At 46.3% G+C, this 27,492-nt stretch overlaps 2 protein-coding genes and 1 long non-coding RNA gene across 10 annotated transcripts in view; 1 reads left to right on the top strand and 2 right to left on the bottom strand.

The window, feature by feature from the left end:
- The first annotated feature begins 1,101 nt into the window (after positions 1-1,101).
- PRPH2 (peripherin 2) lies at positions 1,102-18,093 on the top strand. Its single transcript, XM_047858083.1, has 3 exons — positions 1,102-1,824; positions 14,564-14,810; positions 17,721-18,093. Exons 1-3 carry the CDS (start codon positions 1,244-1,246, stop codon positions 17,931-17,933), a joined length of 1,041 nt encoding a protein of 346 aa, XP_047714039.1. The 5' UTR covers positions 1,102-1,243; the 3' UTR covers positions 17,934-18,093.
- On the bottom strand, positions 5,000-21,594 carry LOC125165335 (uncharacterized). Its single transcript, XR_007152071.1, has 3 exons — positions 21,003-21,594; positions 16,862-16,976; positions 5,000-5,692 (listed from the first exon to the last, which is right to left on the bottom strand). It is a non-coding gene; the product is annotated as an uncharacterized LOC125165335 (long non-coding RNA).
- A 425-nt stretch (positions 21,595-22,019) lies between these two features.
- The window catches only part of UBR2 (ubiquitin protein ligase E3 component n-recognin 2), a 125,206-nt gene continuing 119,733 nt past the window's right edge, over positions 22,020-27,492 (bottom strand). For 6 of the 8 annotated variants that reach the window (XM_047858072.1, XM_047858069.1, XM_047858070.1 and 3 more), the window contains 2 exons: positions 25,672-25,773; positions 22,020-24,217 (listed from right to left, as the gene is read on the bottom strand). In XM_047858072.1, coding sequence (XP_047714028.1) covers positions 24,076-24,217; positions 25,672-25,773 — 244 coding nt within the window. In that variant the 3' untranslated portion in view covers positions 22,020-24,075. The remainder of the gene's footprint in view (positions 24,218-25,671; positions 25,774-27,492) is intronic. The other 2 variants (XM_047858071.1, XM_047858073.1) reach the window with 1 other exon arrangement.

Raw genomic sequence — 27,492 nt, 5'->3', positions numbered from 1 at the left:
TCTCTGTACTTTCTTTTCAATTTTTTTCCAATGAAAAAATTTTTAATGTTTATTTGTTTTTGAGAAAGAGAGAGAGAGAACATGTGAGGAGGGGAGGGGCAGAGAGAGAGGGAGACACAGAATCCGAAGCAGGCTCCAGGCTCTGAGCCGTCAGCACAGAGCCTGACGTGGGGCTTGAACTCACAAACTGTGAGATCATGACCTGAGCTGAAGTTGGATGCTTCACTGACCGAGCCACCCAGGTGCCCCCTTGAAAAAAAATTTTTTTTTGGTTTTGGTAAACCTAAAACTGCCTTAAGAAATAAAATCTGCTAATTAAAAAAAAAATTATAGACTCATCATTTCTATCTCCATTTCTATTGTTTTTGTTTATACTGTTGCGTGACAGAATTTTGATAGATGCTCAATCCGATGGATCAAATTCGGTCTTTTATTATTATCTTACTTGCACTTCCCTGTGTTCTACTCAGATTGAACATCTTTTCCAGATTGGACTTTTCAAGTTTGCCTGCTATAAATCATCTGTTCCTGTCTTTTACCTGTTTTGCCAGTCAATTTTTGATCTTTTGACTGTGCAATTGTGGGGGTTTTAAAACAAACAAACGCTTACTAATTTTTTATTTTTTTACGTGTTGTAAATGTTTTCTTACAATCTGTCATTTCTTTTTCAACTAGGATGACAATGTCTTTTGTCTCATAGAAAGTTTCAGATTTGAAGGCATTTGGCCTGGAAACGGGCTTCTGGGGAGACCGGTGATCTGGGCCAGACCTCAGGGAGAGCCCATTCCCCTGGCCAGTCTTGTTTCTGTTCCTGATTCTTCATGTTGAACCCAGAGCTCTCTGCTCCGGGGCGTTCGTGGAGGCTCCTCCTGGCCATGTTCTGAAACTAGCACGGCTTTATCTAATGGGATGAAGCTGGCTAAAGAGATTAGCGTGAGGTCTTGTGGACCCCACTTTTAATCTGCAGCGTTCAGGCTCTCCCTCCTTGGCTGGGAAGGACGCTGCCGCAACACCGCAGAGACTGGCCCCTTCATGAGCGGCGACTCTGAGGCCCCTGTTACCACTACTGAGTTAACGGGGGTCCCGGGCTAAGGGGCTCAACATGGGCAGCTCCCGGAGCAGCTCCCTGAAGCGTGGGCCACCTGCTCCCTTCCCAAGGCCCTGAATCTTCAGCCCCTGGGCTCACTAAGGTCAGGAGTAGTTGCTGTGTCCTGGGAAGCTGCCTAGACTGCACCCAGCAAGTATGGCGCTGCTGAAAGTCAAATTTGACCAGAAGAAGCGGGTCAAGTTGGCCCAAGGGCTCTGGCTCATGAACTGGCTCTCCGTGTTGGCTGGCATCGTCATCTTCAGCCTAGGGCTGTTCCTTAAGATCGAGCTGCGGAAGAGGAGTGATGTGATGAATAATTCAGAGAGCCATTTTGTGCCCAACTCCTTGATAGGGATGGGGGTGCTCTCCTGCGTCTTCAACTCTCTGGCTGGCAAGATCTGCTATGACGCCCTGGACCCCTCCAAGTATGCCAAGTGGAAGCCCTGGCTGAAGTCGTATCTGGTCGTCTGTGTCCTCTTCAACATTGTCCTCTTCCTGGTGGCCCTCTGCTGCTTCCTAATGCGGGGCTCCCTGGAGAGCACCCTGGCCCAGGGGCTCAAGAATGGCATGAAGTACTACCGAGACACAGACACCCCCGGCCGGTGTTTCATGAAGAAGACCATCGACCTGTTACAGATCGAGTTCAAATGCTGTGGCAACAATGGCTTTCGAGACTGGTTTGAGATTCAGTGGATCAGCAATCGTTACCTGGACTTCTCCTCCAAAGAAGTCAAAGAGTGAGTGCTCTCCAGTCCTGGGGTCAGAGCTAGCTGGGGACTCGGAGGCCCATGGGGTGCTGTGTGTGCACGACTTAGTACTGTGTGTGTGAGGCTGGATTCAGCTGGCCCATATGAAATTGCCGATACGCTAACATTTTTGACCTATAAAGATGGCGGTATCATACACTCAACCTAATGTCTGGCTAAGGTGGGAGGAAGGTGTCAAGTTATATAAGTTGCTTGGACAGGAGTCTCCAGGGAGGAAGTCCCAGCCAGGCATGTGTGTCTACTTCATACCGTAGGGATGAGGCACTCATAGATGACATTTACTGAGACGTTATTTGGCTTTTTTGTCTTGTTCACTCGATGTTGATGGGTTCAGTCCCAGAAGCTTAAATTCCCTGGTGAGTTCGCTGGTTTTCCAACCTTCTGACACCAGCATCCATTCTCAAGGTGTTTGTCCTTGGGTGTGGTGGCAAGAGCAGAGGACAGGGCAGTCAGGAAGTCTAGGCTGTAGGTTTGGCTGTATAATTTGGCTGTAAATTAGCTTGTGATCTTGGGTGAGTGGCTTGCCACTCTGGATTCTTGCTTGCCCGTTTAAAAAAAAATTTTTTTTTAGTGTTTATTTACTTTTGAGAGAGAGAGACAGACAGAGAGACAAAGCAGGAGAGGGGGAGTGACAGAGAGAGAAGGAGACACGGAATCCGAAGCAGGCTCCAGGCTCTGAGCTCTCAGCACAGAGCCTGATGTGGGGCTTGAACCCACAAACCGCGAGATCATGCGGCGAGCTGAAGTTGGACGCCTAACCGACTGAGCCAACCAGGCGCCCCATTCCTTGCCCATCTTTAAAATGAAGGCATTGGAATAATTTTTTAAATTAATTTATTTTTTTAGTAATCTCTATACCCAACCTGGGGCTCAAACTCACGATCAAGAGTCCCGTGCTTCTCCAACAGAGCCGGCCAGGCACCCCTGGAATAGATAATCTTGGAGGTCACCTCCTAGCTCTGTCTAGGCATACAGCAAGTGCTTATTAAAGAGTCTGGCATACAGCAAGTGCTTATTAAATGCCAGCTGGTGTTTACTTCTTGAATCATGATAGTGTGAGGCGATAAAGTTTCTAAAGTATTTGTGGTGTGTGTAAAAATAAAATCCTGAAGTGTGATGTAGGGTGGTACTGGTGAGGAACAGAGAAACTCATCCTTTGTGCTGGAGGTAATAGCGGCTCACTTCGGCACACTGTTCTTCCCAAGAGACCCGCCATTGTGGGTCTCAGGTCATTTTCTAGGGAAAGGGCAGCAGGTCCTGAGACACTGGCTTTTCTTTTACCTCTTCTTTCCATCCCGCTCAACCCCTTCCCTGGCTGAGGCGAGGGGTCCGAATGGCTTTCCTGAGTAAGGCGGGCGAGTCCAAAGGAACTTGCATGCAGGGTGCTGGACACACTAACAGCAGGGCATGGCCGGAGCCCGGACAACACCCACGAAGCCCAGATGGCTAGCTTAGCTGCACCTCACATGCAAGGGAAGTCAGATTGAAGGTCATTGCTTGGGATTCTATTTTTTCCGTGGGTGAGGATTACTGTTACAAATCCCTAATTAAGGAGAGGCTTATAAATGGCTCTGCCCTTCCGAGGTGACAGGTCTGCAGGGAGGGCACAAGGTGGCATGATTTGCACAAGCTGCCCCAGGAGGGATGAGCAGAATTCCTGGGGATGGGGGTGGGAGAGGAGGAGAAGCTGAAGGTACAAACAGCCTTTGTGAGCAAATAAGAAAGAGCTGTCATTTTTTTCCTGTCATGTTCCTTGATTGCCTTCTGCACCGATTTGTCATTGGAGAGACTTACAGAATCTCTCCGTAATCCCCAAATCTCCTTTTGTCCCAGAGCAGAGAAATTCTCCAGGTTGCTCTACTCTCAGTGGTTGGCAGGTCTAAATTTTCAGTCAAACCGTAAGCTTGATCAGAACCACCTCCATGCAGGGTAGCTGGCTGGCTCAGTCAGAGCATGAGACTCTTTATCTCAGGGTGTAAGTTTGAGCCCCATGTTGAGTACAGAGATTACTTAAAAATAAAATCTTACAAACTAAAAGCAAAAAAAAAAAACAACCCACCCCCAAAGCAACCCCCCCCCCATGCTTCATACCAACTTGTTGGAGTGAAACTATCTTAACTCCAGTGACCTGAACAGTTTCTCTGTTACACAAGAAAATATGGTGACAACATTAAGAGAAACGAAAACAGGAAAAGGAATTCAAGCCAGGTTCTCACCCACAAAAAAGAAAATGGCTTTCATTTTTCCACCTTCCTGTTCAGTCACATGAACATTTACATAATAAATACTGTAACCATGGTATAAATACAACTGAGCACCCCATTTGGTAATCTGGTAATATAGTATTTGCATAATGTCCAAAACAATTATGCCCCCCCCACCTCCCCAGCTTTGTTTAAATATAATTGACAAATAACATTGTGTACGGTCAAGGTGCAGAAGGCATTAATTTGATACACTTATATTACCACCCTACCATTAGCTAAGACTTGCATTACGGCACATAATTGCCATTGCTTTCTTGCGGCGAGAACATTCAAGGTCCACTCTCTTAGCGACTTTCAAGTACATAATACAGTATTGTTTTTTTATTTTATTTTATTTTTTAAAACACATCCAAGTTAGTTGGCATCTAGTTCAACAACGATTTCAGGAGTAGATTCCTTAGTGCTCCTTACCCATTTAGCCCATCCCCCCTCCCACAACCCCTCCAGTAACCCTCTGTTTTTTTCTCCATATTTATAAATCTCTTCTGTTTTGTCCCCCTCCCTGTTTTTATATTCTTTTTGTTTCCCTTCCCTTATGTTCATCTGTTTTATCTCTTAAAGTCCTCATATGAGTGAAGTCGTATGATTTTTGTCTTTCTCTAATTTCACTTAGCATCATACCCTCCAGTTCCATCCACGTGGTTGTAAATGGCAAGATTTCATTCTTTTTGATTGCCGAGGAATACGCCATTGTATATATATACCAACCACATCTTCTTTATCCATTCATCCGTTGATGGACATTTGGGCCCTTTCCATACTTTGGCTATTGTCGATAGTGCTGCTATAAACATGGGGTGCATGTGTCCCTTCGAAACAGCACACCTGTATCCCTTGGATAAATGCCTAGTGGTGCAATTGCTGGGTCGTAGGGTAGTTCTATTTTTAGTTTTTTCCATATTGTTTTCCAGAGTGGCTGCACCAGCTTGCATTCCTACATAATACGGTATTGTTAAATATGATCCCCAGGCCGTACATGAGATCCCCACAACTTACTCACCTTAAAACTGGAAGTTTGTAACCTTTGACCAGTCTCTTCCCTTCCCTCTCCCTGCCCTCAGCGACCGCCATGCTAGCCTCTGTTTCTATATGTTTGGCTTTTCAGATTTTACATGCAAGTGATGTCATCCAGGACTTGTCTAAAATGATCATGTTTAATTGGTGCATCATATTATACTCAGGGAGGCCCTTAGGTTGTTCTTCTTTGCTTCTATTAGAATACCAGTGTAAGCTTCTTTTGAGGCTTTTGCTCCTCTGTCTCTCTCTTACTTCCCTTAGGCTAAGCTTCCGGGAAGAAACTGTATCTTGGTTTTAACTTGCCACAAAGCTGGTCTCAAGACACAATGGTAGACCTGAAATGCCTCACCTACAGTTACACTCCTGTGCTGCTGAGGGATACAGCCTGATAGGGTCACTGTTGCAGAGAGAGGACCACCTCACTGTGTCCCACAAACTCGCACATTAATGACAGTGGGCAACACCTGTAAGCGAGGGCAGGCTCCTCGGGGCTGTGTCTAGAAAGCTTCATGGGGCTGGATCTGCCTGAGGGCCAGCGCTGGCACAACCTTTATCTGTTGGTGGGAAGAAGAAAGGAAGAAATGAATGAGACAACGTGGAGAGGCACTTTTTCCCTCCCTTTCCCTGGACGCTCAAATTGTTTCCTGTTCTTATCTTCACTGCTTTACTTAGGAGGATTATTAAGTTTACCGGACAAAGCTGACTCCCCAAATCCTCCCCTGAACCATATAAAGTGTATTTATTTCTTTTTTTGAGAGGCCAGGCATTGAGAAGTGGTAAGCATTTACCTTTTTCTGGCTTTTCTCAGCAGCACCCTCAGGGCGAGGATCCAGGAGCAGCAGAAGCAAAGAGAAGCAGGGGTGGGGCCTAGCAGGAGGGCAGGTTGAGGGAGTTGGGTCATCTTCCACCAAGATTTTTTTTTTTTAATGTTTATTTTTTTTTGAGAGGGAGAGAGAGCATGAGCAGGGGAGGGGCAGAGAAAGAGAGGGAGACAGAATCTGAAGCAGGCTCCAGGCTCTGAGCTGTCAGCACAGAGCCCGATGCGGGGCTCGAACCCACAAATCGCGAGATCATGACCTGAGCTGAAGTTGGTCGCTCAACCAACTGAGCAACCCAGGCACCCCTTCCACCAAGATTTTTTAAAAGGAATGCTTCATCTTTTTCTCTTTTTCCTTTCACCACCAAGTTCAGAGAGGCCAACAAAGAGGCTGGGGTGGGCCTCAGTCTCCTGGTTGACCCTGAGGACTCTGGGAGGCGATCCCAGGAGCAGTGAGCTGGCCAGAGGATGGGAAGTCTGCAGAAAATGCACCGAGATCCTCCAGTGACACTGGTCCTGCGCGTGGGCAGTGCCTAGTGCCCATGACTTCTGGTCTTTCCTGCAGGCTGTGGGGTATCTCTTCCCATTTCACACCATGTACACCTCGCTGGACTGGGCTACAGGGAACATTTCCAGTCCAGCTCCTGAGAGCAGGGCTGGGTTCCTGCCCACAGGGCTCCCTAGGACCTCCTTAGGTATGCCCCCCACTACTGGTCCCCCAGGAAACTGAGCACGGAGCTTGTGGTCCCGACAAGCATGGAGGGGTGGCTGGTTTGGAGACTTCTCAAGGGAATCTTTAAGATCAAGGGCTGTTTCCTGAAGGCTCCTGATCTAAACAATATCAATTGAAGGCTTTTTATAAGAATTGACAATCTCCCCACCCCTCACCCCTCCAGTGTTCCCAGGTTCAAAAAGCCCAGTGGCCATCTCCCACCCCCCTATTCTGCCCCCTATCACTATATTGCCAGGTCCCACATTTATTCTGCACAAAATCCCTCTCTGGGGCGTTTGTAATTTTTGCAGGTATTATCTCTATTTGATAGATAAAAGATCTGAGCCTCAGGTTAGATCTCACGGCAGGAAGCGGTGGGGGGGGGTACACTTTTACAAACTAGCCTTATTGAGATATGCACATTCCTTACAACTCACTCATTTAAAGTGGATGATTCAATGGTTTTTGGCCTCTTCACAGAGTTGTGCCACTAGTCAATGCCACAGTCCACTTTAAAATGTGCTCATCACATGGCAGGGAAACCCTGTACCTTCCAGCTTTCACTCCTTAGCTTCCACGGCCCTGCTCTATAATCTCCTGTCTGTCTCTATAGACCTCCCTCTCCTGGACATCTCATTTGAATGAAATCATAGAATATTGGTCTTTTGGGCTTGGCCTTAAAAAAAATTTTTTTTAATGTTTATTTTTGAAAGAGAGAGAGGCAGAGAGAGAGGGAGAGAGAATCCAAAGCAGACTCCAAACTCAGCCATCAGCACAGATCCTGACATGGGGCTTGAACCCACGAACTGTCAGATCATGACCTAAGCCGAAGTCAGAAGCTTCACCGACTGAGCCACCCAGGCGGCCCCAGGCTTGGCTTCTTTGACTTGGTATAACGTTTTCCAAGTTCAACCAGGTTGCCACATTTGTTAGAACTTCCTTCCTTTCCATGACAAAGAATCTCCCACTGTATGGAGTGCCAGGTTCTAATTCTGTTCCTCCCACTCTGCTGTGCTGCTTTGCAGCGATGTTAAAGTCACCTTGTACAGTTTCCTTGTTAAATGAATCTATGCCCTAACTGACCGAAACTTCGAATTCTCCAGGCCACTTTGGGAGTGGTGCCTCATTGTCCCCTCTCATCCCTTCTTGTCCTCCATGCTGTCTTCCTCCAGAGGGACACTGGAAGGTGTGGGCAGAGATGCTTGAGAAACTTCTGTGGATCATGACTAGATTCCAGTGCTTCTGTGCCAGGGTCTCAGAAAATCACGAGCTAGCCGCATAGGAACCAGAGATCCCGCCCAGGCTTCCCACGGCCTTGGGCATGCGAGGCTGGGCTCTGCTCTGCCTTCTGTGTTTACTTTCTCACCGGCTCCGGCCTGGTGCTTCTGGGGGTGGGGAGATGCTCCGTTATAACTGGGGGAGGCCCTCGGAGGGAGGAGCAGAGTCCAGGGATGCGGCCTCCCTCAGCGACTGAATCTTCTTCAGAGCAAGTTAACGAGACACAGGTTTGGAGTTCTCAGACAGCGCTTCTTTCATTTTATTGCATCTCAACTTTTGTCATGGAAACTTTCAAGCATTCACAAAAGTGGAGAGATTATCCTGAATTTCCATGTACACCTTTCCTAGCTTCAACAAATATGCACATTTTCGCTTTCTTGTTTCATCTATATCCCCCTTCCAAAGACAAATTATCCCCTCTATCTTTTTTTTTAATTATTACTGATTTATTTTTTTAAATGTTTACTTTATTTTTGTAATGTTTATTTATTTTTGAGAGACACAGAGAGAGAGAGAGAGAGAGCAGAGGAGGGGCAGAGTGAGGGAGACACAGAATCCGAAGCAGGCTCTAGGCTCCGAGCTGTCAGCACAGAGCCTGACGTGGGACTCGAACTCATGAGCCATGAGATCATGACCCGAGCTGAAGTCAGATGCTTAACCGACTGAGCCACCCAGGTGCCCCTTAAATGTTTACTTTTTGAGAGAGACAGAGAGAGAGAGACAGAGAGAGAGAGAGAGAGACGGAGCATGAACAGAGGAGGAGCAGAGAGAGACAGAGACACAGAATCCCAAGCAGGCTCCAGGCTCTGAGCTGTCAGCACAGAGCCCGATACGGGGCTCAAACTCATGAACCGTGAGATCATGACTTGAGTCGAAGTCAGACGCCCAACCGATTGAGCCCTCCAGGCGCCCCTACCCTCTGAGTATCTTAAAGCAAATCCCGACCTTCATTTCCTTTCACCTATAAATACTTTAGGAGGCATTTCTAACAGGTACAGAGGGTTTGCTTGTTTTTTGCTTTTTTTGTTTTTGTTTGCTATAAGCACAATAGTAATCATGCCCAACAAAACCAGCAGCAATCTCATCTAATATCTGGTCTGTTCAATTTTCTCTTACTGTTTCAAAGTATCTTTCACAGTTGATTTGTTCAAACCAGGATCCAAACCAAGTCCACACTTTGCATTTGGTTCTCTGATCTCTTTCATCTCCTTTTCTCTGTAACGGTTACTGTCCAGCCATGTGAGTACTGGAGGAACTGGGCCACTTGTTCTGAAGAGTTCGTTCCTCACATTCTGGACTGAGCAGTTGCAGCCAAGTGGTGTCATCTAACTTGTTCTTCAGTCCCCTGTGTTTCCCCCATAAGCCAATAGTCAGGGCTGAGGTGTGCTTGGATTCAGGTTTGGTTTTGGCAAGAACACTTCCTAGGGTGCCCTGTGTATATCTTACTGCATCACATGAGGAGGGACATGAAGTCTTCAGACAATTCCTTTCAAGGTCCCCATTGTTTTCTGGATAAGCAGAGCTTTAGTGTCTCTTGGCACCAGAAACCGTCAGCCAGGAGGGCTTGGCCTCGAGCCCTCAGCCTGAGGGAGAAGCTGGCACCAAGCCCTCTCACTTTTTCATCCCACCCAGGGAACCTACAGGCTACAGGCTCCTTTCACTCTTCCTGAACAATTTATAGACATCTCAAGAAGACTAGACCTTGGCTAGGAGCTCCCTGAGGGCTGGACTGTGTCTCCCCTCAGCTTGAGGCTCTCCACGGGCAAGGCTGTGTCTCCCCTCAGACTGGGGGCTCCCTGAGGCAGGGGTGTGTCTTCTCCTCAGGCTGGGGCTCCCTGAGGAGAAGACCCAAGTTAGCATGGGGGAGGCAGGCCTGGCTTCATGGAGGTTGTGGCTTCCCCAGACCCCCAGCCTGAGATCTGTTGGAGTCCTGCAATTCTAGAAATAGCCCTCCCTCTCCCATAGAAGAATCACCTTGTTTACTCAGTGCTTGTCCTGGTTCTAACCACAGATTAAGGCCCCACTCACCCTCTTAAGACAAAGCTCCTTAGGTGGTGAGCTGGCTATTTATATCAGAGTATTTCCCAGGCTACAAATCTTGCTCTGCTCAGGGCTCACCAGGGTTTGTAAGGGTCTTGATTAAGGTAGGACCTGTTTTGGATATAAACTATTGTAGGTATTGAGGGAGGACACAAACAGGAGACACAGCCCTGCCCTCACGGAGCCCCAGTCTCAGGCGGGAGACAACCCTGTCCTCAGGGAGCCTCAGTCTGAGGGAAGACAAGCCCTGACCTCAGGAATCCCCAGTCTGTGAGGGGTGGGGGTGGGGGGGTTGGTTGGGGGGGGGAGACACGGCTTTGCCTTAAGGAGACTAGCAAGGTGGCTTCCCCATTTGGGGGAGTGAGTGAGGTGAGGTGGGAAGATAAGTGGTCTCCAGAAGGCCAGCCTGCAGAGTGAGGGTAGCTCAGACCCTCTCCTGGCCTCAGCCCACACAACTGCAGGCCTGGCCTTCACTTCAGATACACATGTACTATGTATGGGGCAAGTCTGTAGGCTTTATCCCAGCTTAGGGACACCTAAGAGTGCATAAGGAGAGAGAATGGTGGACAGGAAAGGGCTTCTGGGACAGCGAACAAGGGAGGGAATCACGGTTTCTCACAAAGTTTAAATAGAAAAGCCAACACATAGGAGAGAGACCTGTGAGGCTCTGAAGAAACTCTGATGGGAGGAGTGGGCAATTGCTGTGGGCTGGTCTTCCACTTCCTGTTTGGCTTTGGGTGAGGCCCCGCCCTGCCCTGCTCAGGGCACCATAGAACAATCTGCCTCCATAGAACAATCTGGTGGATTGCAAGGTCCTGCCCAGGTGGCTCTGCGTGGGGCCTTCTCTGAGAGCCTGTGTCAAGCACATTCCTCACACTGCCTCATTTAAAGCTTCCCACAGCTGCCGAGAGGGGGCTGTAGTTATCCCCACCTCACACAGGTCCAGAGGATGAAGTCCCACAGATCAGAAATGTAGATTTGCGACTCAAAGGCTGGCTCCTCCCACTATACCCACTCCTCTCATGGGGACATTGGGAATGGCCCAGGTGGGATGTTGTGCTGCTGGGAGCAGGCCCAAGGGACAGCCTGCAGGTCAGGCAGAGGGACGAAGAGCATCTGAGCTCAGAGACCCCAGCCTCAGAGAGGCCTGCTGGGGCTGGTCATCGGTGGGAGACTACTGTCTGCTGAGGTGTCCAGGGACTACTGGCCCCTCAAGAGGGGGGCAGGAGACCCAAACTGACAGCCCTTCTGCTTCAGTCCTCCCACCCGGGACCACCTCGGGCCCCGCTGTCAGGTGCTGAGCTACGGGCTGCAGGGGGAGAGCAGAGAGGTTTCTGCTCCCACCGTGCTCTTGGTGCACTCAGTTGGGCTCAAGTAAGTACTTCCGTAGCAACCACTTCAGCCAGTGACAAATGTCTGATACGGCCTCAGGCCAGGGGTGAGCTCTGCCCTCACAGACATGGTTGCTATCCTCACAGAAGGCTCTCAGAGCCTCTTCCTCACAGTTGGCAGAGACCCTGCCACCCGATCACAAGTGACTATTGCCCAGTGGTGGTGAATGGTCTGTTCCATTGCCACAGCTGTTGCTTGAGGGCACATGGAGCACATGTGAAGGCTCTCATTCCTCCACCCTGCCCAGCCTCAGCCATGAGTTCACATTCACTGTGCACTTATTATGCGCCAGCCACTTTTCTAAGACCTTTTACACACATCCCTTCATATGATCCTCATGTCAACTCCATTTTACAGATGAGGGACCTGAGTGAGGCCCAGAGAGGGTAAGGACCTTGTCCAGAGGGATGAGCTGGGAGTACGTTCAGGTGTCCTGTGCACCCAGGACCACCCATTCTCTCGGCTGGGGTCCTGTCTAGGAAGTAGAGGTCAGGGACTGCAGACCATTGGAAATATGGTCACCATAACCCAGGTGAGGACTTTTCTGGAACCAAGGAGGCTACATTGTACAGAACCTTCCTAAAGTCCTAATCATACTGATCAACAGTTCACAGAAAAGGAGCCACGAATGGCTCTTCGACATATCAGAAGATACTCAACTTCATTCGTAATGAGAGAAATGGCAATTGAGACAACCCTGAGACACTATTTTTCATCTCTCAGGTTGGCAAAGATCAAAAATCGAACCCGTGTGGGTACAGCATGAAGGGTACGTTCTCTTGTGCATGTCTGTTAGGGGTATGATTCTACAAACGCCAGGGAGAAATATGGCAGGGGTCTAGGGCGGTCACAGATGGATCCACACTTTGATGCAGGGATGCCCCCTCTAGGAATTTACCCTCTAGATATAGCCACAATATGCACAATGTTTAAATTAACAGGAGATTGGGAAAGCCCTAAACATCTATCAGTAGGGAACTGACTAGTGCCCCAGGACCATCTGTGCAACGGCAATACCGTGTAGCTCATCAAAAACCTGGAGAATACTCTCTATTGATAGATATAAAAAATCTCTAAGATACTGCTAAGGGAAAAAAGAAAGGTGCAAGACAGGACGTTATCATTTGGGTAAAAAACAAGAAGAAAAAGAACATTTGCAGAATCTGTGTTTGCTTATCAGGTATGAAGTCTTTTTAGAAGGACAGACAGTTGGCTACAGTTTGGGGGGATCTGGAGGCCAAGGGACAAGAATGAGTTGGAGATTAAACATGGACATTTAGAAGCTAAACACTGAAATTATCATTTCAATGAATGTTGAAAACAGTTTCTATTATTTATGTTTATTATTGAGGTATAGTTTACATGCAACATTAGTTTTCGGATACAACATAACGATTTGCTATTTGCATATATTGCAAAATGAGCCCCACCATGCATCTAGTTAACATCTATCACTATACCTAGGTACAGAATTTTTTTTCTTGTGATAAGAAACTTTTAAGATTTATTCTCTTAGCAACTTTCAATACAGCATTATTAACTATAGTCATGATGCTGTGTATTACATCCCCAGGACTTTTGGCCACTGTCACCCATTCTGCCCATCTGCCACACCTGTCCTGGCAACCACAACTTTCTTTGGTTTGTTTTTAGATTCCACATGTAAGTGAGATCATATGGTATTTGTCTTTATTATTTCACTTAGCATAATGTACTCAAGATCCACCCACATTTTTGCAAATGGCAAGATATCTTTTTATAGAGATGAATAATATTCCAGTGTGTGTGTGTGTGTGTGTGTGCACGTGCATGTGCGTATGTGTGTGCACGTGCATGTGCGTATGTGTGTGTATGTACCAAAGTTTCTTTATCCATTCACCTATCAATGGACACTTAAGTAGTTACCATGTCTTGACTTTTGTAAATAATGCTACAATGAACACAGGGATGCATGTATCTTTTTGATTTAATGTTTTCTTTTTTTCTTCTTCAAGATTTTATTTTTAAGTAATTTCTATACCCAATGTGGGGCTCGAACTCACAACCCCGAGATCAAGTGTCGCATGCTTCACTGACTGAGCCAGCCAGTGCCCCTGAGGTTAACGTTTTCATTTTTTTCAGATAGATACCCAGAATTGGAATTATAGTTTCTATTTTAAATAATTCTATTAAAAATAATTCTATTTTAAATAATAATTATTTAAAATAAATTTTAAATAATAAAAATAGAAATAAATAATTTCTATTCTCATACATTCTACTCTCATGTTTGTAAAAGTCTGTGCAACTTAAAAAAACCTTGTGATTCAAGATAACATGCATACACTCAGGTGCACAAATCTTAAGTGTGCAGCTTGATGAATTCTGGTGCATAAAGACACCTGGGTAACCTCACTCAGGTCAGGTAGGACACACTCAGATGCCTGATGAGGATGGAGAGAACTTTCAGAGTAAAGATGTCTGCCCCTTTTGAATTCTGAACCCACATGAATGTATGGTGCGCCCTAACCAAATATATACCTACAAATGGAAGTGCAAAAGTAATACGGGCTGCAGCTTTCAGGTGAGTAAGGAGATCCCACCTGGCTAGGGGCAGAGTTCACTGTGGACAGCAAGCAAGTTGAGGGCAAGGACTGTAACTATTTCCAGTCTCATTCCCTGTCCCTGCACAGGCCCTGGGCTACAGCAGGCCTTCTGGAAATATATACTGAACAGAACCCATCTGGCCAGAGGGAGCCTTGGTCCCTAGTGACTTTTTAGAGGTAAGGTTGCAGAGGGGCTGCGGGGCAAAGGCTGTTGGCCACGAACGCTAGGCAGTCCTGTTCCAGTCACCACCTGTCCTACCAGGCTGACATGGTTCCAAGAAATTGCTGCATGCAGAGGCCTGGCAGTACAAAGCGTGGTTGGATGCATTTCTGTATTCCTTATTTACTCGCTTCTTGGTTTATTATCTGTCTCAACCCTCAAGAACATGAACTCTAGGAAGTAGGGACATTGGTTCTCTAGCGTCATTTCTCCACCTTCAGCTTCTAGAACAGTGGCTGGCCATAGTAGGTACCTTTATTATTTCATGAATGAATGAATGGATGGATGGATGAATGAATATTACAGCTTTTCAGAGCTGTGGGATGGGAGGAACTGGCCCCTGGTGAGAAGTCTGAGAAGCCCCTAATCTTTCTCCTCCAGTCGCATCAAGAGCAATGTGGATGGGCGATACCTGGTGGATGGAGTTCCCTTCAGCTGCTGCAACCCCAACTCGCCACGGCCCTGCATTCAGTACCAGCTCACCAACAATTCGGCTCACTACAGCTACGACCACCAGACAGAGGAGCTCAACCTGTGGGTGCGTGGCTGCAGGGCTGCCCTGCTAAGCTACTACGGCAGCCTCATGAACTCCATGGGCGCCGTCACACTCCTCGTCTGGCTCTTTGAGGTAGGCTCTGGGCCAGCTGGGGGCGAGGGGAGTGGGGGTTACCTGCCCCTCTTGGATTTAACGGGTGGGGCCCAGCCTGGAGCGCTTGCCTCTCTCCTCAGAAGCAGCCCTCAGCCTTGCTGTGGGTGAGGCAGGCAGGCCTAAGTTTAAACCCCAGCACCTCTACTATTTTTTGTTTCTTTCCTATCACTCAAAAAATAATTGATAGAGGTGAAATTCACAGAACAGAAAATGAACCATTTTAAAGTGAGCAATGTAGTGGCATTTAGTACATTCACAATGTTGTACAACTACTACAACATCAGCTACCACCTCTATCTAGTTGTAAAACATTTCCATCACTCCCAAAGAGAAGCTCCTACCCATTAAGCAGCATACTTCCCATCTCCCGCCCCCCTGCCTCCCACCCCTCCAGCCCCTGGAAACCATTAATCTGTGCTCCAGCTTTGTGGATTTATCCATCCTGGACAAAATTTTATATAAATGCCATCAAAATATGTGACCTTTTCTGTCTGCCTTCTTTCACTTTGCATGTTTTAGAGGTTCATCATGTGCCTTTGTTTTTTCAGTCTGGGGTCTTGGAAAGTTACTTAACATCTCTTTATATGGGACCGACAGCACTTAGCTTTGGGATTCCTGGGGGGGAACAGGGGGTGATATGTATTATGTCCAGGAAATGGGAGCTATTTGGATTTGTGCTTCTCTCAAGATTCTGGTAGCAATTTACCTGTTATTCTAACTATTTGTGGATTTATCTGATTTCACCTATAAGGCTTAATTCCTCTCTGTACAGAACTTGGGATGTAGCAAGATGTCATTCATTCATTTATCGGAGTTATTTCTTAAACACCTGAGTGCTGGGTGCTGTCCCGGGTGCTGATTGAGAGAAAGTGTGAGTGGTAAACCAAGGTGGTACAGAGGGTGACTCCGGGGCTCTGGCTTTCAGCTGGCAGCAGAAAATCCACTCCAAAATCCAGAAGTCCAAAACCAGAAATATCAGTGGGGAAAGTTTGCCCATTAGAGGAGATTCACTGAAAGTTTCCTTTAAGTAAGTCGCTCTCTTAGTGCTATGGAATTTAACATGTAGCTGTGCCCTGGGCTGAGATGACTACTTCTAACTCACCACATCACACTGCAGGTACTGTATTGTCTGGGGGTAGGCTGGCTGGGGAAGGGAGGGTTTCTTTTCATGTCAAGGCAAATGAATGACGTTTTACTGATTGTTGACTACTTGAGGCACAGTCTTGGGAATGAATGGGTAGAGTGAGGTGAGAAGCTTACTGCTGGAAGGTCAGAAGCTCATGTACCCTGAAAACCCATGAAAAGACTGAAAGGCTGACAGTGGGAAAACAGGGTTCCACTGGCTGCCTCTCAGTTTCCTCGCCTTTCCAGGAAGCTAGTGACTGTATGAGATGAGGACCAGCTCATCGTGAACAGGGAGTAAATGCTCTTGACTTTTAGCTGAGGCCTTCAGTTGGCAGAGCTCTGTGATGGGCATGAGGGTGGCTAAACTAAGATAGGGCTCTGGCTTGAGCCTTGCTCTCCTGGGCCTCACAATCCAGTTAGGAGGTGACATCTAACTCATGAACCAAAGGGAGGACCATGACCAAGTGCAAAATTCATAATGCAGCAGTAGACCTGCTTCAGGAAAGGAGGAGGGAATCGGAGTAGGAGTATGTACACCAGGAGGATGTCCTGGAGGAGGTGAGTTTTTTTTCACCATAAACATTATATTAAACTTTCAACGGACAATGACAATAACGAAAACCTAAAACATCAATCACTAATGTCATCCACCACTGCAATTGTAAAGTGCTCCCATAGCATTCATTTAGTAGATGTTTACTGAAGCCCTACCACCACTGGGTGCCGTTCTATGGGCTGGGAGACTGAGTGAACAAGATGCATCGGGGTGGACGGTCTCCATGAGCAGGCCTCGCCAGCTCAGAGTCTGTTATACCACGAAAGGAGAAATGTAAGAGAGTAAAGCGGGAATCTATGTAGAAACAAGGGGTAACACGATACATTGGAAAGATGCAAACAGTACTTACCACACTGATAACCAATTACAGCTGACACATCTATTCATCCTTACTGGGCACCACGTACAATGCTCTACACATCCTGACATGTCACAGCATGCACAAGAGGCAGGAGACACTCCATCTGAAAATTTGCAAACCACATGAGTAAACTGAGGTTTCTTACTCACATGGCTGGCTAAGTATCAGGACTGGGGTTTGAACCCAGGCATTTTGGCACCACAGCCTGCTACAGCGACTGCTAGTGAACAAACGCAAACAAATCACCCACTCATCCCCACACTAATCAAAATAGCAGAAGTAGAAGGAAACCACATATGATAATATTGCTTGCTGAAAAGGAGGTGACTTTTTAATTCTGTCTAGCAAATAGTTTACCCAACACCTCATATGTGCCAAACAATGTGCTAGGAATGGGATGGGGGTGCAAGGAGGGGAAACCTAATCCCCCCAGGACTAATCCCCCCAGAACGGGTGAGACTGGAGAGAAAGAGGAGGCAGAATGGGTAGCAGGGTCACTCACCGAGGGCTGAAGCTGAATTGAAGGGGGAGCGTGGAGAGGAACAACGTTTAAGGCAAACAGCAAGAGGTAAAGGCTGGAGAGAAGAAAGTGTGGATGGGACCCAAAGAAGCCCAGGGTGGCCAGAAAGGGAGGAGAATAGGGCTGGAGATGAGGCTGGAGAAAAGACAGCTATTTTGAGCACCAGGCCAGGCTGGTGGGCAGGCCCTCACCAACCCAGACTCAGCAGAGCCTGTCACACTCGAAGGGCCCCCGGGGTGAACAGGCTGGTGGCTTCCAGGGTTTCCTAACAACCTCAGTCCCCACCTACTTCTCCCAGACCTCCTCTAAGTCTCTTCTCCCCACCAGGTGTCCGTCACAATTGGCCTACGCTACCTACACACAGCACTGGAAGGTGTGTCGAACCCCGAAGACCTTGAGTGCGAGAGTGAGGGCTGGCTTCTGGAAAAGAGTGTGTCGGAGACTTGGAAGGCCTTTCTGGAGAGCTTGAAAAAGCTGGGCAAGAGTAACCAGGTGGAAGCCGAGGGTGCAGACGCAGGCCAGGCCCCAGAGGCTGGCTGATGGCCCTGGGCCCCCTCCCCTCCTGAACACTGAGAAGTAGCGGACTCCAAGAAAGCGGATACCCCACTTATCCAATCTGAATCTCCCAAGGAGGGCAGCCATCTTACTACAGAGACTCTTTCTGATGGTGGGATTTAAAGTTTAGGGTCCCTAAAACCGTTTGGCAAACATTTGTTGAATGACTTAAAATATTAGTGAATGAGCCCTGGCTCAGGCCCACTACTTCCCGATATGCCCTCATGGTGGACTCAGGGCGCCTCTCAGTGGATCACTCTTCATAGCACATGAATTCAGTTCCACCCTGAGGCTACTACTGGCTGCACTGAGGGCAACTCCCCTTTTTAAGAGTTTGCCATTACAGGCTCCATCCAAGTTGTTTCATTCTACATCCAAAGTGTCACTTGGTGCATAAGCACAGGAGTCTGAAAAATGTACTGGCCATGTCGTCATTCTTCTGTTTTTAAATGCCAAGACTGACAGGACAGCCATTTTGTTTGTGTAATTGTGCAGGGCGGGGGATAGTTATACTTTTCTAAGACTAATGGGCTCTCCAAAGCACTGAGGGCCCACGAGAGGAATTCTTCAATCATGGGGCAAGAGAACTTAAAGACAGGGGATTATTTTCCTCACCAAAAACATAGTTAAAGGCTACTCTTGTGTCACATCCCCATGCCCTCGCTTAGCCTGGAGTGAGCTATGGGCTGAGGAAGTCAGGTTGTTGGCTGTTCCGGCAACATCACGCCCCTGAAGTGCCAGGTGACCTCCTTTGGCTTGTCTGTGGAAGCACTGGACTAGGTGGCTGCTCTTCACTGGAAGAGGAGTAACAATGAGACAAGAGTCTACCCTCTGGACACCGGGCCTCTCCTCTTAGACCCACACAGGTGGCCACAACAGCCCACATGGGTGACACTAATGGTCTACAGTGGAGGGCAAAGCATCCTCTGGAAGCTTCTTCCTGTTTCCTTCCCCAGATACCTATCCTGCAAAGCAGTATTTCTGCAATGCCTCTGTATTAAAGATTCTTTGAAACTCAGTCCATCTTCCTGAGCTAGTGACTCCAAGAGAAATTTTACCTTCTTTCAGGGAAGAGAGAAAAGGGAAGCTTTTAGGGGAAGGAGAGAATGGCTTCATTGTTGTGCTGAGTGTTCAGTGGGGAGACAATAAGACTTTGGGTGCTGCCTGGGGCATGTTCTGGAGCTCTCATTCTCCCAGGCATTAAAACATTTGGACACTCTTGCTCTTGGGGCACCTGGGTGGCTCAGTCAGTTAAGCATCCGACTTTGGTCATGAGCTCACAGCTCAGAGCCTGAAGCCTGCTTCAGATTCTATGTCTCCCTCTCTCTCTGCCCCTCCCCCGTTCAGGCTCTTTCTGTGTCTCAAAAATATATAAATACTAAAAAACAACAACAACAACAACAACAAAAAACCCCAAAAAACCAAACCAGAACAAAACAAACATTTGGACACTCTCAGACTTTGGCCCCAGGTTTAATTTAATTAGACTTTGGAGTCTCCTTGAGACCAAAGAATGGTCCACATTGAAAATGCTAAGGGAGTCAGCCACCTCTGACAAGGGTCCTGGAACTCTCTCCCCTCGGGAGTGCTGAGAACCATCGAGAAAGTGCTGCTCTAGGCTCATGTGTAACTGTGCTGTTAACAGCTGTACGATAGACATTAAAAATTATATTGTGTGAAAATCACTTGTGTTAAACACTGTCTTAGCCTATTCGACTGTATGTTATCACATGATTCCCAATTCTAGCCAGTATTTGTTAACAAAACCCAACTGAACCTGACCCTAAAGGGAAGCATGGTTACCAGTCAGGGCATCACCTCTCCCTCTCACCATCTCATCTGCAAGAACACCGATTATAAGGCTATCCCAAATATTCTCCACATTGACCAGTTCAGACCAGAGCTGAATTTATTTAATATTTTCATGTGTGGAATCTTAGTTTAGTGATTTAAGCAAAAATTCCAAACCATTTTTCCCTGCTCTGGTCAAAATGTATTTTCCCAAACAGGGAAACACAAGTCTCTGTGGGGCCAGGTTATAGGGCAGATGTAAGCAACCTTAGAATCTGAGAGCTGCTGGGAGGACCAAGGGTGAACTGACCCTATGATAAATATCCCCAGTTGGTTCAAGCAGACGTAGGGCGAGCTACACTTCACAGGGCTTCTCAGGTAGCGGCCAACAAGACTCTGACCTGGGTCTTCCTTGTGTCTGACCTCAGGCTTTCCTGGGACCAGTATAAATTCATTTCTCCCAGGGGACTCAACCAGGTTTTCAAGTCTGGCAGGCCTTCCTTGGGGGCAGGGTGAGAGGTAAGACAGCACATTAGGCCTTTTCCACTTTTAAAACACTTTCTCCAGAGTGAAGAAGTAGGTACTAGCTGCTTATTTTGAACATTTAGGAAGACAAGTGTGCTGGAACCTGTGACTTCAGTTCAAGAACCCATAGCTTCTTGCAACACGTTCAAGCCCAGGACCGAACCACCAGCAAATAAACCCCAAGTAACCTCAATATAGGTTAATAAGATTAGGTGCTTGCTTGGCATGCTCCCCTGCCCCTTCTTGTCCGGGCACCTGTAATGCTAGGCCAGCAGGTTTGCAGCTTAGCCAGGAGCGGGGCCGAGTGGGGGAGGGAAGGGAGACCAAGACAACTCGGGTCTCTGACTTGCTACTAGAGGAGAACACGGCTCCCGATGACAGGGTGGCCAGCCAGCAGCACCGTGTTAGGGACAGGAATGTGGGGGCGAATGGTATGGAAGACCAGGGAGAGAGGGATGACTTCCTGGTCCTCAGTGGACAGGAGATATGCTTGAAGGAGGGGGAAACATCAGTCTTTTAACTTCTGATGGTGTTTTGTCCTCCCAAACAGAGGATGAATATAAACAGCAAAGTTAGAGAATGTTGTGCAAAGATGGAATACAGCAGGTTAAGATAGAAGGAGAAAATTCCTAGCTATTTACCCAAGGGGAATGGAAACGTAGTTTCACACAAAAACCTGCACAATAACGTTTTCATTTTTTTCATAATCACCATAAACCGCCCAAATGTCCTTCACACCTGATAACTGCATAAACATCTGCACAGTGGAACACCGCTCAGCAACCATAAGGAACACGGATGACTCTCCAATGCATTAGTCTTCTTAGAAAAGCCAGGCTCAAAAGGCTACATGTGATACATATTTATAGGACATTCTGGAAGAGGCAAAACAAAGGGACAGGAAGATTAGTGGTTGTCTGGGGGTCAGGACCGGGGAAGAAGGTGACCACAAAAGGGGCTTGAGGGAATGTCCTGGGCAGACAAAACTGTTCTGTTTGATAGCAGTAGTTGTATGCCTTTGTTGAAATACATAAAAATGTCCATTAAAAAGGATGAATTTTACTATTTGTAAAATACCTTAATACATTTGACTTAAAAAAAACAAGAATAAGGACAGAGCAAGGAGTGTGTCAGAGGGCTTAATGACCCTTGGAACTGCTGACATTTGGACCAGGGAAGAGAGTAAGCGGGGAGCAGCATTAAAAGCTAGAAGACAGGGAGAACACATGGAAACCTTGCTTTCTTAGTTTATGCCTTCTGTTTTAAGAGGATTTTGAAAAGCACAACAGAGTTCTTGTAGGCAATGACTCTCCTGCAAATTAAGGACATAGCTTCCTTCCTCCACGTGTCTCTCATAAGCAGAGAATGTCTGGGGAGTGTGTAAGAACAAGGACCTGAAGATTACCAGGGAAGAAAGAGCAAGAAGAGTATAAACCTGAAGACAGGTCATATTGCTGGAAGAGACTTTGAGTGCTCTGTTTCCCCAGTGATTCGAGGTTCAAAATGGTTCAGAAGTTCACGAGCTGTTGCAGCCAATGAATATGAAGCTTAATCAGCTGAAATGATGATCCAGCTTTCTCTGGTAAGGTCAAGTTGGTTTGGCTAATGGCCATAATTGACACTAAGAATATAAGCCTCTTAATTTTCAAGCTAATACAGATGTTCCACTTTATTTGTAGCAAGGTGACATGGGGAACATTTCCATGGCATTTAAGTGTGTGAAACAAAACAAAGAAAATGTAGGCAGACTCAAAGTAATGTCAACACCTAAAGCATTTATTTGGATATCTTTAAACTTTTTACATATGATACATTCCAAATTTTACAAGATGTCCACAGATATTAAAGTTATGGCCAATTTATTAAACAGATATGATTTTCCCTGATATGGAAAGGATGTTATATAAACATTTCTACAATAAACATAATACATGCGGAAAAAATCATAAAAACTAAGATGATTCATTAGGTAGGGAAGACAATTAGCTTAATGATGCACACACCAGAAACTGGAAGGGTGCGTGTGTTGCTGTTTCATGTAAATTCATCAGACTCCCTGACATTCTCAAAGAATGAAATCCAGGGACACCCTCTGCTAACAACAGACTTCTATGAAGTCATTCCTGAAAGCCAGAGTATTGTTATGATTTGGTAAAAATGTTTATAATCCATTTACAGAGAGGGAACCTGGACTTACTTTAAGCTTGGTGAAGATATGGAGAAAAGCCAAAAGAAGCTGGACTTAACGCTAAAGGAACGGGGATGTGAAAAAGGCCAAAATAAACATTAAAATCATTGTGCCATCCACAGCCTCAGATCTTATGAACAGAAGGCCAGAAAATGGGGGAGAGTGCTGGGTCCTAAGTTGGATTTTCTTCCTGTTGGTCCTCCTCTCAGCTGGGTGAGCCAGTCCCAAGCAAAAAGGGTTAAGGTCATCCTTTCAGAGGATGGGTTCCTGTCACACACTACCGTGGAAGAAGCAGTGAATGTGGCTTCTGCATTCCCACTTATTTTAGCCTAAAGTCTGGAATCCTGATCTTCCTCCTGGGTTTACTGCAGTGTATGCAAAGCTGAGTGGAACAGAACTTTCAGATGCAATTCAAAACGGACTGAGTGAAAGGGTTACTTTCATTGGCTAAAAAAATCCAAGACCCTCTTATGATTCATTTGTCCCTTAGCTCCACCTCGGAGAGGCTCAGAATGTATTCCTCCACTAAATCTGCCATCACTCTCCGTGGGTATTCAAGCTCTCAGCACACATGTATCAAACGAGAGTGGCTGTGTAGTATATAAGAGTTAAAAGCTATTTTACTAAGTGGCTATCATTCTGGGAAGGCACCTCTTAGTAAGAACAATAATGTTTAAAAATAATAAAAAGCCTGGGCACAGAGGCTGTCCCAGGAATGTACTAAGTGAGCCAGCAGGTAAACAGCAGTTCATCTATTCCAGGAAATGCTGGAAGGGGTAGGGAAACCTCAAAACACCGAGTTCTAATTTTTTCTCCTAGCGTTTGATTCAGGATGCATACAATCTCTCGGTTTAGTCTTAGAAATGGGAATATATTTTCTGAAAAATTAGGATACTCTAAGGTTTCAAAAAGCCCTTTAAAATGAGTTTTTCTCTCAAAGCCAAAAGTCTTGCCAAAAACAAAAAACAAAAACCAAAAAACCATGTAACAAAAAAACCCAACTTCTATAGCCCTGAAAACCACCCAGCATACGAAGCAAATGCCTCTCCCCTTCGTCCCACAGGTGCACACATGCCCCAACCCGCTCACAGCGATGGAGACAAGGGATTGCCGCTTTTAAGATCCACTGCTTTGCTCTTAGAGGTAGGGTCCCGTCAGCGGAGGGGACAGCGACCCAATCCCAGTGTTGAGAGTCACTGAAAGGGACCAAGAAGTGTGACCCTAAGAGACCAAAGAGACTTTTTCCTGCCGCTGTCGAATCAGCTTCAGGCCTGGAGTTCCTCGTGATCAGTAATGTAACATGGCTCAGACTACTGGGAATGGTCAAACACAGTCACATGCCCACAAAGGGTCGTGCCCAGCTGGGGAAGAGAGTGCTTCTTGCTGGATCCTAAAACTCAAGCAGTTACGTTTGAGGGACACAGCAAACAGTGCAAGAAAATCCGCTGATGGAAGGTGATTTTCATCAGTCCCTGGAGCCAGAAACTATGAAAACAAAACTAGGAAGGAAAGCTTAAATAAAGAATTGATTTCCAAATTCAGTAGAATTTATTTCCTATTCTCTTTCTTGAAAAGCCAACTGGGTTATAAAACTCCAAGTTTCTGTTTTTGGTAGTGAAGTAATTATAAATGCTGCCAGTCGATGCCAACGAGTGTCTGATTTGCTTCCTGTGCATGTCCAATTTCCTCCGTGATACTGTGTTGGTGCCAAAGCTTCTGAATCTTCTTAAATCGCTCTTTGCACAAGTGTAAAGGATTTCCCCGTCTAGAAGGAAGACGCACGTCACTCAGGATGCATTCTGTTTATTCATCTATTACACCCCAACCTTTCCTGATTTAGGAACAGTTACCAGTACTGGTTTAAGATCCTCTGCAAAATTCCTGTTCTGCACGAGACCGTGGCTAATAACACATTAGCTCTGAAGGCTGGCTAGGAGCAGCTGAAGGGAGTAAGTGCCGAAAAGAAGAGGAAAAACGCATGCGAGCTAAACTTAACTCAGACTGGGGTGAGGGAAGGGAGGGTGGGCCTGGGCAGGAGAGTGTAGGGGGAGAAGCTAAAACTACCCATTCATCGTCCACTTTGCTGCTAAAATGTTAAGTAAGAAGGGAGGAGGCAGGGGAGGGAATGGGAGGAAAATTGCAAGGGTAAAAATGTTCCCCGGAGTGCTGTCTTTCAGCCAGAGTCTAATAAGCAAAGCAGCCAAATGTGAATAATTTCTGGGTCTAATTTACCCAAAGCAAAGGTTTTGGTGAGTTCATGCTGGTGGCCTTTGCTCCTGCTTCAGAGCACACCGGTCCTGTCACTCGCTAACCAGGGCTCTTTATCGTACGAGCCCACGCTCCTTGGGGCAACAGGAGAACCAGCACCAGGTGGCATATGCGGGTAACCTTGCAGCTGAGCACCCGGAGCAGCCCCCTACTTCTCTTGCTTTGGTTTCCAGGCGTTCATTTTCTCCGCCCCAAGGCTGGATGGTTCTGTCTAGGTTAAGACTTTCACCTCCTCTGGGCGAAAAGATGGTCTGAAAGAAGTTCTTTTATAGTGCTTGAGGGAAGTGCCATTAGCATTTTCTTATGATATAATAGAAGCAGCCAGAGGAGAAGTAATTAAGCCTCATATACTGTTGTTTTGTTTTGTATGTTCTCTTTGTTCCCAGACTCTTAAGTTAATAAGATAAGCACATCTCTCTCTCTCTCTCTCTCTGTCTCTCTCTCTCTCTCTTAAAGTAGGCTCCAAGCCCTACTTGGGCTTGAACTCACAACCCTGAGGTCAAGTTCCATGCTCTACCGAGAGCCAGCCCCACACACATCTCTCATCAATTAAGATTTGCTCTTTTATATCACCTGAACAACAATGGGTCTCCTCATACAAAGCCACACAAGTCACAACAGGCTATCGTCACAGTGTTCTGATGCTGTGGACGCCACATGGCCATTTCAACGGTTCTCTGGGGTGATAAATGGAAAAAGTTGTACTCTCTCCTATTCTTTCCTCTTGTCTATTTCATGGCCATCATGAAATTCTAAGGGCTGGGAAAGGTAATGGCGAGCGAGGCAGCCAGGGTGCCCTCCTTGGAAGAGTCCACCTCCACCAGAACAGAAGGTCTACAGCCCCTGGGCTGTTGGCAGGCAGACCTCACTCAGGCCTACCACATTCACCAGGTACTGAAGGCTCTGGAGGCCCAGGGTCAGCCAACCCAGCCCCCCAGCATGGGCCCTTACCTGAGTCCCTGGTCAGTCTCCCCATAGTCATCAAGGTAAGGAGGAGAATAAAAACAGCCTTTGGTTTTGCCAGCTAAAAATAGCACCTGACATTCCCGTACTCTGTAGAGAGACCATTTATACATTCTAGATCAGTAACGGATGTCTGGATTCAGTTCCTAATGGACTCGAGTCTTATAAAAATAAACAACACTAGTGCTGGAAGAGAAGAAACAGCATTTATAGCAGAGACACTTAAAGTATCAACACATCCACCCAAGTTTTAAAAGTAATTAAACTGATTGTATTGTAACCAGTAATGATTGCATTGTAAGGCAATACAGCAAGGCACATTTTGGGTTAGGAATTGCTGACTCATATAATACTAGCATTTAAAAAATTAAGTGTGAGAAAGATCATTAACTTCTAAGCATAAAATAGTGACTGATATTTTAACAGCTATTATGAAGAAACTGTTCATTGAAAAAATGTACAAAAACATTCTGAATTAGGTTGACTTGAAACACAACGCAACACTGTACATGACCAAAAGGATTTTGAAATATGCCAGAGAAGAGAAAATGCTTTTATATTTCTCCTCAGGGCTATTTAAAAATGGATCTCCCCAACCCTTTGAGAGATTTGCCTGACCTTTTTTGTGTATTAATAATTTGGCTCAATTCAACGTTTATTGAGAACCTGTCATGTGTAAGAAGTTGTCAGGTACCAGGGGACTAAGATACCTAAGATACGGATATAATCTATGCCCCAGGGGAGCTCAAACTCATGTCACTTCTCTCCTTCAAACCCTGAACTGGCTTCCATCTGACTCTGGTATGTCACCAGGACATAGCAGGCCCCACAATACTTCCCCTTGTGCACACTAATCCAGTGACACTAGACTCACTGCTGTTTCCTGAACACAGCAGGCACATTTCCCAGTAATTTTGCAATTGCTATTCCTGCCTAGAGTTTTCTTCCTACTTCTTTCGGTGTTTATTCAAAAGTCACCTTCTCAGGGAACCTTCCCCGGTTCCCTAACTAAAATCCACCTCCTCATCTGCCATCTCCTATTTCTCTCCTTGCTTTACTTTTTGTCCTCTGAGTGTATCACTTTCTAAATTCATATCAGCCTTGTTTATTTTCTATCTCCCACACTAGAAAATGAGCTCCACAAAGGCAGAGATTTTGTCTGTTTTGCTGACTACTGCATTCTCAAAGCCTACTACACAGTAGTCACTAATAAGTATTGGCTGTATATCATCTAATATATACAACCATCGTTGACCCGAGAACAACACGGTGGTTAGGGGTGCCAACCTCCCCGTGCAGTTGAGTATCTGTGTATAAGCTCTGACTCCCCCAAAATTTAACTACTAATAGTTCATTGTTGACTGGAAGCTTTACCGATAACATAGACAATGATTAACACACATCTTGCATGTTTTATGTATTATATACTGTTTCCTTATAACAAAGCAAGCTAGAGAAAAGATGTTATCAGTTATGAAGAAACTCAGAAAGAAGATAAAATACATTTACAGTACTGTATTTACTGAAAAAAACTGACATGTAAGTGGGCTTGCATACAGTTCCAAACCGTGTTGTTCAAGGGTCAACAGTATATACGTCAGTCAGCGATATGTATGGATCCCAAGCCATAAGGAAACAAGGGAAGTAATTCTGATTGGATTTGGGCAGAAAATCAAGGACAGTTTCACATTAGAATGAGGCACAAAGAAAGCAGAACTGAATTGTCATGGAGGTGGGAAGGATGACCATGGAAGCAGCAGCAAAGAGACAGCATGAGCCAAATATGAGCTGTGACGAGAGGAGGCTCCC

The sequence above is a fragment of the Prionailurus viverrinus genome, chromosome B2 (genome assembly GCF_022837055.1).
Source record: "Prionailurus viverrinus isolate Anna chromosome B2, UM_Priviv_1.0, whole genome shotgun sequence".
Classification (NCBI taxonomy): Eukaryota; Metazoa; Chordata; class Mammalia; order Carnivora; family Felidae; genus Prionailurus; species Prionailurus viverrinus.
This window is presented reverse-complemented; position numbering and strand designations above follow the sequence as displayed.